The sequence below is a fragment of the Plectrocnemia conspersa genome, unplaced genomic scaffold, assembly GCF_051122295.1.
Source record: "Plectrocnemia conspersa isolate PC_06_02 unplaced genomic scaffold, ASM5112229v1 ptg000002l, whole genome shotgun sequence".
NCBI lineage: Eukaryota > Metazoa > Arthropoda > Insecta > Trichoptera > Polycentropodidae > Plectrocnemia > Plectrocnemia conspersa.
This window is the reverse complement of record NW_028277166.1, coordinates 17787225-17800479: the sequence shown is the minus strand read 5'-3', so window position 1 is coordinate 17800479 and position 13255 is coordinate 17787225. Positions and strand designations below refer to the sequence as shown.

General features: G+C 27.9%; 1 protein-coding gene across 1 annotated transcript in view; it reads right to left on the bottom strand.

Annotated features, from left to right (window-relative positions):
* sNPF (short neuropeptide F precursor) overlaps positions 1-13255 on the bottom strand; it is a 50688-nt gene that overhangs the window by 28410 nt on the left and 9023 nt on the right. The window contains exon 2 of the mRNA XM_088205609.1: positions 429-562. Coding sequence (XP_088061735.1) covers positions 429-555 — 127 coding nt within the window. The 5' untranslated portion in view covers positions 556-562. The remainder of the gene's footprint in view (positions 1-428; positions 563-13255) is intronic.

The following is a 13255-nucleotide window of genomic DNA, read 5'->3' as shown; positions in this document are numbered from 1 at the left end:
ATAACACATTTTCTACTTGGTTTTCCATGGCAAAAATATAATTCTGTGATACTTTGAATGCGAATACTTATGCTAATTAATTATTATTTGATTTATCTTTCATTAAAGCAATCATATTTTATTATTTTCCCTTGCTACCGGAAGGTTGATAAATATTTTAAAAAATAGAAAGAACTATTTAGTGTAAAAAAATCATTGTAGCTTTAATGCTAATTATAATTATATTGATTAGAATTAATATATAGATGCGTCAATATTTGAAAGGAGAGCATTTTCAATAATGAAAAGATTTACGTTCTCCATTATCCATAAACAATGCCGATAGCGGTCGTATATGTAGCTCGGTACTCGAATGATTTCGGGCGATTTGAGTGCGATTTGCGCGTTTCAGGGTTTTACGACCCTTCAGATGATACATGGGTACTTACTATGCAAGTATGCTGATGCAGGGTTTGCCTGTTGGTCCAGGGCCGGAGCAGGGGCCGGAGCAGGAGAAGCTGCCAAGCGCGCCGCCACCACCACGAGTGCCCCCAGAACAATCAGCCCGTGTGACATGCTGATGCTAGAAGGTAAAAATATACTATATTATTTTATAAACACATAATAACTCTAAGAATATATAGAAATTAGCATAATTTATACAAAAATCAATTTCGATAAATTGAAGGAAATACAAATTAAAACAATTCAAAAATCATTGAAAGTTTTTGATTTACTTATTCAACATTATTCAATTTTAGAATTATTATTTTAATACGAAATATATATGAACTGCTCAAGAAAATATGTAGATAATATAATTTATTCATTATACATATTCAGTTCTAAAATTATTAATTTAATACTAAATATATATGAACTGCTCGAAAAGATTGTTATACTTTATAAAAATAGAAACGTATATTTTAAATTTCATACAAAATTAAAAAAAGTTATAAGTTTGATAACGATGTTTTAAATATTGAATTGAATATTTTAATTATTAATAATATATTACACTAAAATATGTATCATTTCGTAAATATTTTCAACGTAACATATAATGAAAAATGTCTAAAGGAAATGTCAAAATATATGTTTGACGATAAAAATCTTGCTAAATTTGTTTCAGTATTGAAAGTAAATTATGTATGATTATAGTATTATGGTGAATATTTTTTTTACAATATCATCTCTGAAATAGGTTTCTGTACGTATAAAACTTTTATTTTTCACAATATATTTTTTAATTAGGGTGCATAATAGCTCAGAAGTATTTTATACGTACATATGAGATTCATACCCAGGTCTTTCATGTTACAATAATCTAAAAACTTGTGATGTGTTGTTCTTTCAGTGCCAAATAAGAAAAGTTTTTATAAATGAAAAATATTTATAATCAAATAAATCTTATATTCCAGAATTTGTTTTCGAGAGATTAGGAATATTTTCATAGTATTTTACATCTAACAGTAATACTATTTCAGAGTCCAATTATTATTCTATGAAAATTGTGGTTTATATTTCTCAAATATTTCTATCTGTATTATTTATGTATATATAATATATGAATTTGATCTGTAAATATTCTTAGGATACACATTAATTTGTGTACCATAAAATAAACATTTGATAAAAATAGAACGAGGAAAAGTATATATAATAATATGATTTGGAATCTTATTGAAAAATTTGTGACTAATTTATTAGAAGGATCCTCTTATTTTTTACCCATCGATTATGTGATGGAGTGAATATTGAAATTTATATGAACGGTTTTTTCCTAATTGCTACTCTGAATCTGCATTAAAAATGTAATAAAAAAAAATAATTTTTGTATTAGTATTCAAAAAATGTATTATAAATTGAAATGCTATAATATATTTTCAAGACATTGAATAATTTAATATAGTTGCTTATTAAAAATTTACTTGCAGTGCAAATACAATGTATATTATTTTAATTTTCTACTTATAATTTATTTTTAGTGAGTAAATATGTATTGTGATCTGAATGTAAAGCATTATTTTTTATTAAATACATTTTAATTGCCATTTTATTTTTATTTGTATAAATAGTTTATGTAGTAATATATTTATTTACTTTAAGCAATTAATTAAATTTTTATTACTTCTCAATTTACTAATATTAATGTACTTTTATTTCGTTTTGCTGTTTGCTAACTCTACAACGGTAATAATGCTATATTTTATATTATGGTTTATTTTTTTAAATTGAATTTATAATAAGTAAATGTCAATAAAAGTAAACGTTACATACGTTTAAGAATTTTGTACAATATATATAAATACGAAATAAACGCTAAAATGTAATATGTTATTTGCTACAAAAGACGAAATTCTTAAATGAAAAATGCGAAATTGGAAAAAAATAGATGTGAAATTTTCGAACATGTTTAACATTCATTGTGCTCCAGATTAAAAGTATATGTTTTAAATTACACGAATGTTTTCTATGATGGTTGTAGAAAATATTATTTTACTGAATAAGAGAATATAGAGATAGTAGGACAGTAATAAAAATAATAATATTTTTTAAATAATATAATAAATAAGTCTTTCAAGTGACAGCCATTCTTATTAGCTGTTTTTTTTTTTAAATAAATACATTTTTGTTATATTTCCTGTCGGGAAAACTCTTGATCGCGCGACAATATCTGTCGCAAGGACTTGCTAAAGTCCAATAAAACTAATTACTTTATTTAATAAATTTTTCACAGAATAAAAAATAAAATGCGCGTTTAAATAAACGAGAGTTTAAATGAATTTGCATTAAGTGGAGCTACACCGAATCAACCGAGATGACCGTTTAAATACCAACAAGCAACTACTTTTCGCACACTGTCGAACTAAGAAGTCACTGGAATCCCAAGAGTTTAACCCGATCTTTGGAAATGACTTGGAGACTAAAATCCATCAAGCAAATGTCACTTTCTAGAGGCGTGGACATATTTCATTGGTCGAATAAAAGAGTGCAACAATTGGCTGAATGATCGCTACATGGTTATGATTAGCTAGAGAGTTATTCATATCTATGATAATTTAGGCTAGACTCAAAGGGACGAAGGACAAACGGCCAGAGACGACAGATGATCGAGGGACATCGGCAGACAGCAAGAGGGACGTATCACATCGCCTGACTACGAAACCTCAGAAAACCATCCACTGGACATCATCCCTTCGCCAGCTTCTTCACCAGCGCTTCCGGAGATAAACAATACTCGCCCACAATAGTTCGTTGCAATATATATGTAATACGAAAATAAATTAATACCAGTTTCCGGCATCTTTCAGCAGCAGCTCCTTGTAGCTGACATTAAACAGGTTAATGCAATGCCAGCGTATTACGGAGGAGCATGGCTCTAACGGGTCATCGAATACGTTAAGGAACCCAAAATTAGAATTCTTCGAGAACAGCTTGCTTTTCACAAGCACCCTTAGCAGCTCAAAGAAATATTAGCAACCTACAACTTTCTGCGAGAGCTCAGTGAAACGTTCTTAAAAGAAAGGCGCTGAGATATAAAAACGGATAATAACCAAATATTTTCATATAAATGTATCTCAAGAACCGTTTCTGAACTTTTTAAATTAAGAGTTTTTGGTTAATCGGAGATTTCAAATTATAGATCTAGATTCAATAATGCTTCCAACTGAAGTGTTATAGAGGACGCGAATAACTGACAGATCGTTAAAGTAAAATGCGTTATTCATAACAATGCCGAGCATCTTGAAAGATTTATAGAATCCATAATAGATCGAACGCATTTAAACAATTTTAAATCATCTGCATACAGAAGAAAACTTAAATTTGTAAAAGCCGTATTTATGTCACTAATAAATAATGCGGAGAGGCTTAAGTTGGACGCTTGAGAAATCCCTGAAGGGTTGAAATACTCTTTCGAAAAAATTCTACGATGGCTCAAATAACGAGAATAACCGAGTTAAATCATCCTGACAATCGAGGCTCGACAATTTTTTTAATAATAACTCATGACAAACCTTTACAAACGCCTTACGGCATCTATTTGAATTCACGCATCAAAAGATTTTGTCACCATTTTTGTAAAATAATAGATTAATTACAATGTTCTTTATGTCCAATTTACCTTTATACAATATAGTTCTTTATGCACAATTTGTCTCCCTTTTTTAAGCGTAGGAGTGATTACATTTGAACTACATTTTCAAAGGTCAATAAATGATGACGTTTTGAAAATCATATTCGTTTTAGAGGAGCAGCGAAAATGACTTCACAACTCTTCAAAATTAAATCGGAAACCAAAAGTTATAATATAACAATAGATATTTTACTCAAAAGAAATATTCCATAATTCTAACACTTATTGACATTCCATAGTAATTTAAAGGGGATTTTCCGCTATACAAACAAATTATTACGTCACTACTTTATCGCCGAATTTACTGTGTTGGGGCGATAACACGAGGTAAACAAATTAATATGTAAAAGGTCCGACATAATGTAATTTAACTATAAGTTCCTATATTAATTCATTAGATAAATAATAAAAATATATGAATATATAACAATTAATTACATAAGCTGTATGTATTAGTACAATAATATTATTGTAATGAAAATATACACAGTACATTTATATTTTGATTAAATTTGGTAATTATTAAATTTAGTCCATGCCCTTTAACATAAATCAATCCTTTTATATTACGATTGAATTTCCTTTACAATGTAATAAATATATAATATTACTAACCAAATTTGGTTCAAGTAAATAAAAAACTGGATAAGGCGAAATTTAAAATTCACAAATATAAAATAATTAAAAGTCAACACCACAACCAAAAATTTAATTTAATATATATTATCAAACATGATGAAAAGGGTTCTCTTGCGTACGAATAGAGTAAAGGACCCTTCTAACGTCGATATAGCTTTTGTTAACAAATTTGCGAACGTAAATTTTTAATAAAATAAGTTTTATCAAATTAATATATTACTCCTGTACAAATTTCTTTTTCTGCGTATATCCATTAAATGCGGGATTAAAATCCCTTTTTTAAATACCTTATAAATTATTACCATAACTGATGACCACCGTTTTGGGAAAGGCAAATCGCGCGGAACGAAGAGATACAGTCGAACGTTGCCAGGTGTCAACATAACAAATTCAAACAAAATGATAAATAGCTTTACTCGTTTAAGCCATAAGCGGTTTATACGCAATCGTTCCAAATATGATAATTTTATGGATTCATAACGTGGCATAAAATTTTCGCACAAAGGTCAGTCGTGTTCTGACCTTTTAGCTACTAATATATTTTGATCGGGAATGATCAGACGAACGAGTATATCCCCAGGCTGAGCTAGATCAAAGTGTGTCTCAGATATTGGTTAGAATACACGCTCGTGAGTGTTAAAATATAGATAGGATCGATAACGAAAAATGAACGGTATCATATTCGAATTTTGCGTATGCGACGAACCGCATATTTTTAATTAATTGCCAAATAGTTGACCCTTAATCAATAATTTTGCTTAAATATATATAATTATATATTGGAGGAAGTTGATTACTAAACTATTTGATCATTAAATATTTATGTAATTTATATATTATAATGTAATAAATATAAGAAAGAGTTACACATTTTTGTCATTTATTGACATAATTTATTTTAATGCTTTTATTATCAAAAATATGTTACAGACAATACTAAATACAGTGTATTAAATATTTTTAATAAAAAAATTTTTAAAGAAAATATAAATATCAAATGCAAAAAATATTACATATGTTACAGACTTTTATTATTTGATATGATATAAAATTACAGATATGATTTTGAAGTAAACTATTAAACTTTCAGTGCTAAATTAATTTGCAGTGAGCTAATTCACAATAAAGTAATAAAATAAATATAATTAAAAGAATCGAAACATGGGGGCACTGTTTCGTTGTCGTCGGAGCTCTGCATCAGGGAAACCTTTGATCTACGGAGCGACTAATTAAAACCTGAACCTAAACTTAGATACCCTTCACAGCTCACTTGTGTTTTACGATTGCAAGCTAAGCGAGTATACATTATATACAATCAATATTATGTACTCGTACATAAATGGATCCAGAGTTTTCGGATTGATAGATTATTTAGAAATAGTAAAAAATTATATAAAAACTTTTTCATATAATTAAGCGAAATTTTAATTTGGACTAAAACGATATATTTTTTATTATGCCCCATTAGGAAATGCATTTTGTGTTACTATTATAAAATGCTAGGTACGATATGTTTCACTCATTTAATATTAAAAATATTTCATATAAGAAGATCCTTGAATTTTTTTAATATGAAAGTTTGTGTCTTGAAGATAAAAGTTGACAAAAAAGAACGTATAGTTATTTTATAAAAAGTTGCTTTGTGTGAACATTTTTTAATAAGCAAAATCTTTAAATAACACATAGTATATGTATCTATATTTATAACTTTGATGAACGCTATTAGGCACCACAATGGTATTTTATGTGTATATTTATGTATAAATCTTGTATTTTCCAGAAGCCATAGACTTTGCATCTAAAAAATTTAAAATACCCCTTAAATTTTATTTTCGTCGTAAACCCTTAATGATCCAAAGGGATTCGGTCGGAAACGGTAAGATCTCGAGTCGAGTTTCTTTGATACATTAAATCTCACGGTTTTCGTGCGCATTTCTTCGTCAAAAGAATTAGAAAATATATGCACGTATGTGTCAATATACAAAGATTTTTACTTATTAAAAAAGTAAATTGTTATATCAGAGGTATGTATGTATATTTCGTAACATGGTATTAAATTATAAAAGTTTGAATATGGGTAAGTCATTGTATATGAAATAATTCTGTGCGTTAATTAAAAGGCATATATTTGTTTTTCTTATTTTATAATTAGCATTAGGAATACAGAATAAAACATTTTATTTTTTTATCTGACCATCATTACTTAACAGATTTTCCCAATGCATAATAATGGCAATTGACTAATGGAATAGCGCAGTCCATAACGCCTCAGACTAGTAACTCTAAGGTTGCCGGTTCGAGCTCCAGCAATGCCAATCAAATTTTTATTTATAAAAAAATGCGCTGATATGAAAAAAAAACAACCCCGGTTGCAAAAAGTGACATCTATTAATTATAAATTTTATCAAATATAATAATTTATAATTAATAAAATAGTTTCAGTCTTATGGTAAAATACTTATTATATTAATTATGTCTGATGCCTTACCCAGTTCACACAGATTTACCCCAATGTAACGCATTGGGTTACAATGAAAAATTAAAACAAAATACAAAATAAATATTTAATTAGGCATTAAAAAAGTTTAAATAAAATAAATGTATCATTTTATAGATTTTTAGGTAATTGAATAATAATTTATTTTCACTGGAAATATATGTTATTAATTTGTTGCATTTGGTGTTACCTTCACGTAGATTTAGAAAGTGTTTTTACCACGAACGAACCGAGTATTGCAAGTTTAACATTCATTTCAGGTGTTTTTTCCATATTACTATTACAACTACGAACATACTCTGCAATGTTTGTTAAAAATATTCAACCGGAGACTAATTAAAAAAATGCTAACACTATATATGTACATATGCTGACTCTGCATTTTGAGAGGCGCTTTTTTTAGCTCGAACAAATTAAATGCTAGACAGTTTGATTAAAAAATAATATGCATGTTTTATAATTTGTTAAAAAAGCTTCACGTACGTTAACGAGTAAAACATATTAATAAACTTCAAAATATCTATTCCATAAAATATAAAAATTTAGCCAAATAATTGCTATATTAATCATGCTAAATTTATAAAATTCAATAGCTCTATGGATAAATTTACACCAACTTAATTTAGATTTTATTAATATATACTGTACGTTATGCAGATACTAATACTCGACAGGTTTCGAGTAATTAAATTACAATAGGTAAATTAATATTGCTGAAAATACCGTTTGTTATTTCTGAAAATGTAATGTATCTTAAAGATCAGTTTTACGTACTTTTTCTTATAATATATATTATAAAAGATAATACTATGACCACATTAATAAGATTAGTAAATTATAATCTATATCAGTTTTAAAATAAAAGTTATTTCAAGTTGCAATACTTTAATAATAGTTTAGTTTAACGTATAATTTTTAAAAAGTTAAATGTATATGATATACGACTAAATTAATTAATTTAGTACTTCATTATGCAACATGTTTGAAGTTGAAGTTATGTTTTTTACTTTTTCTTTATTTATTATATAGAAAAGATCTACATTATTTATTTAGGGAACTTCAATACCAAATATATAGTGTATATATATATGTATGTGCCTTTTGTAAACATCAAAGGGGATTAGTCGTTTTATAGCGTGTTTAATTGTATTGTTTTTTAATTATATTATAAATAGAACTTTTAATTAACGAAAAAGATTAATAGCTTAACCAATTGAACCATATTTTAAATAAGATGAAAATTTCCATGATTCACTAGTAGTTTAAAATAAGTATAGCAAAGTATAAACATATAACGGAACTCTTATAAAAATGACGCGATCGTAGTTTTCAAAGACGTTCCGAACCTAAAACTGAAAAATCGATATAAAAAAAAATATATAATATTTTTTCATTAAAACTTAATCTAAAAAAATAGGTGTAAATTACAGCTAATCTTGCCTTGATATTTTCTTCCAACAAAAAGTCATTTCATAGCAAAATATATAAAATTTACTGTACGTAAAAGGGTGATTAAATATTTTTTTATAGATATTGATAAATATTTATTAAATTAGTACTGTTAACGCTTTAACATTATTTTGGTTTTAAAATCAATCTACGTAAATTAATATTATTTGGAACGATCATAATTGTTATTACTGTAAAGTTGGTATAAATGTTGGTTAAGAGTATTTCACTCAAACTATGACACCTTATGATATTAAGGGAGCTGCTTGTGAGAAAGAAATAACTATAAGTTGTTACTTATGTATTATATATTGAAGTGCGTATGCTAGGCAGTTTCAGTTAGTATTTAATTTATAATGCTACTTTTTATAACAAATATATATCATGTAGTCCAGAACGTTATTGCCTCGTGCGAAATAACTTTTGTAACAAGAAGTACACATCTTTATTTTTACAAACATCATCTAGCTGCACTCCTGGACGGTGCTTCAAGAAATGAGATATTTTCAAGTGGCGTAGGATGTTTGTTAGCTGTCTCATTTCGCAGCACTTTTATCTCCTTAGTGCCGAAGGTTAGGGGGTAGAATAAGAAGTAGGAAAAGTGTGAAAAGTTTCGCTTTTCATTCAGCGCCGGCCGGTCATCGATAACTGAAATTTTAACCACGCAAACACGCTATAGGTTACTCGTGAAATGTTGAAGTTTTCCGGTCACGAGCGCGCGATTTTGAAAGGAAAAACTTTTGTAAAGGCCGTCCAGTGAAAGCAAAGCTCGGCATCTTAAAGATCGCAAATCAAAAGGTTTCACCTTCCGACGAGCATAATAAACAAGGCGAAATTATTTAGAGTGCCGAGACTTTCGATGAACTTATTTATATTTTTATAATATCAAATTAATTGCGTATTCAAACATTTTATTAATTAGTTTAGTTTCGTTGACTTTATGCTGAGTTGGTCATTGGCTTTGAACGAACACCATCCTTGATGTGAATTTTAAAAGGATATTTTTCGACGAAACAAAGGCCGGATTAAGATTAACCCGTCACTGCGCGGCGTAACTGAGATTTTTTGGGTTTAATGCGTCAGTTAACGTTCATTATAATTTATAATATTATAAAATACATGTCAGTTTAAAAAATATATATATTATAACAATACTACTTTTGTGCTTTAAACATATTAATATAAAATATTAATTAACACAAAAATATTGTAAAGATACAATATTTACTTTTGTCGGTGATCCTGGCAAAGGAAAAATTAATTACACAATTTTTAATCTGCTATCTCAGTACTATCTACAATATTTGTATTTAAGGCAAATATGAAAACGACATTTCTAGGATGTAATTAAAAAAATTCATTACGACTCAAATTAATATTTACACGTATCACTATAAGTATAAATACAAATACATTCATAACTGACAAACGCGATGTTTACTGTTAATTTTGCAAAAAAGAATACTCCGTGAATATTCACAGCGGATTATTTTGGTATGCTTTATCCACGAATTCTTAACGCCCACAAGTCCACCGAATAGCCAATGTAAAAGCAATATTCAAATAAGCTTATTTTACGAATTAATCTGTAAAATAACCTAAATAATTATTGTATTTTTCTAGACATAATTAAACTCGAACGACAATGCACATATATTTTTTCCTAAACGCCTTTTAAGAGCCCAGACATTATACGTATTTATGATGAGACCCTCATAAAACATATCCTAATGACATTAATATACCATTAGAAGGAAACGTGTAGCATATGTTGGTATTATAAAGATTCATATAATATAATAATGAAAAAATATCAGTAATTTGATGATATATGCAATAGTATCAATTTGTTGTAATTATATTCTCGAAAATATCATTAAGTTTGTGATACACAGTAGCATTCCTTATTAATTAAGCAATTTAAGAGATCCTTTGAGAATCAATCTATACGAAACCTTTTCTAAAATATGCCTAAGCGTGCAAATAAATTATTCAGCTGAGTAAAGTAACCGATAAGCTATTATTAAAACATGTTTTACCAATTGATTGATAGATGAAATGTATTTCTCTTACCGAATACAATTAAGACAAAAATATATTTTATCTTTATACTATTATATAAATATGTATATTCCACAATTGATGATAAAAATCTAAATAATTCAGAGAGATTATTTAAAAAAAATGATTTGCACTATACAGGCAGTTCTCGAGTTACGACCACCTCGACTTACGACCATTCGGAGTAACGACGAAAAAAAAAGTTGTAAAAAAAAATTTTTTTTTATGTCATATACATAATTTCAAGACTGGTTTGATAACTGTTTCATTCCAGAAGTAAAGAAGAACTGTGATGAAAACGACATAGCCTTTAAAATTGTATTGATTCTTGACAATGCTCCAGGCCATCCTCCACACTTAGGGGAATCACATCCAAATATAAAAGTGGTTTATTTACCTCTAAACACCAACAGCATTCTACAGCCGATGGATCAAGGAGGTATTGCTAACTTCAAAGCCCATTATTTAAGAATCACTTTTGCCCAAGCAATTGCAGGAACAGACAAACATCAGACATTGAGAGAATTTTGGAAAAATTACAACATCTTTCATGCAATAAACAATATCGCAAAAGGATGGTCCAAAGTAACGACGAATTGTATGAATGGCATATGGAACAAACTCTTAAAAAGATATAATGACAATATGTATTTTAATAAAGAAGGGGAAATAGATGAGATAGCAAATATTATTGTAAAATGTGCTCAACAACTTAATCTGGAAGTTGATAATGAAGATGTAATTCATCTTTTGGAAAATGATGTTGAGGAACTCACAAACCAAGATTTGATTGAGATTGAGGAACAACGAGTTGCAGAAAAAAATGTAATGGAGCTAAAAGAATTAGATGAACTCGAAGAACCACCAAAAAAATTTGTGTTAAAAGACATGGCTGCAGCTTTTAGCCAAATCAATGCTGCTATTAAAAAATTTGAAAATATGGACAAAGACATTGATAGATCTTCGAGGGTACACGGCCTTACTCAGCAAGCACTTGCGTGTTATTATGAAATTTATAGAGAAAAGAAACAACAAACTGTACAAACAAACGTGGACGTTTTTTTAAGAAAAACAAGCACTATCACTGCACTCGCTGAAAAATCTCAAGAATTAACAATGGATATCAGTAGCACAGATGATAAAAATACTCTAGATCAATTCTTATAAATAAATTATTTATGTAGATATTTGCTAAAAAGTATTTAGTTAACAACTTGAAGTCAGCAATAAAAGTGTTTTTTTGTATTTCGCATGTATGCATTGTTTTTAATTATTTTTTGTATGATTTTCGACTTACGACCTTTTCGAGTTACGACCAAGGTGGTGGAACGGTATCCCGTCGTAACTCGAGAACTGACTGTATATACTAGAATATTTATAAAGTTACCGGGTAAAAAAATTCCACGAAATCTTTGCATTGATGAATAAAGTTTTCTTTCTCGCTTAATTAGTAGGATTTTCATTGAAATGTATTATAAAATTGTATTGAATTAATTATTTTTATTTATTAACATACCCTATTCCTTTTTCAATTGCATAACAACATGATTTATGTTTAAAAGAAAAATTTAATATCCTATAAATAAATTAACAAGTAGTGTTTTAAATACATATTAATAAAATTGTTAAAAAAAATTGTTTTAATGAATACATATATTTTATTGTATATGTTTCACTGTTACACCAAATAGTAGGGGTATCTTACTGTGGTTCAATTCGTACTTTATTATGCGCTATCTAGGGAGGAAAACTTCATTATAAGTTATATTTAAGTAATTGTAAATCTGTTTACTGAACAACAATAGAGAGAACTACGATATCATACAATATAAGAGATGTTGCAATTGACAGTAATAATAAATATTATTAACTTGATAATAAATTTAATTAAAAATCATTAAATAGTGCTATGTAATTATTCTAATTTTAGTTCAATCTTAATTCGATAATAATCTATGTGTGTCTGAAAATGATAATAAGTTAAGTTAACAAGCTAACACCATCAAGTAATTGCTGTACGAAAGTGGTTCTTATATTGAAAGTTATGATTCTTCTGTATTTATATGATATAACTTCTTAGCACATGTCTGCATTTGAAACAAAGTAAAACTGATTGTATCAAATACATGATAACTAATATTTTTACATACATGTAAAAAAAAAGCAATAATCTTAGAAGCAATTTATGCTGTGAATATAAATTGACAGAGTCATTCTAAACAGACAATTTAATAAAAAAACATATTGAATATATGTTGATAATATATTTAGGTGAAGAAGAACGTTTATCGTTTATTTGCACCAATAACCATAAATTTGTAAGTATTTTTTTTATAATACATAATAAAAAAATCACTCCACAATAAAGAAGAGAAGCTCACGCGTCATTGACTAAATCAACAACACCTTTTCTGAACCTTGGTTATAAAAATAACTTGCAAGTGCTGACTTTGGTGTCGATTTTAAGCAGTGTCATAACGGGAAGGCGTAAA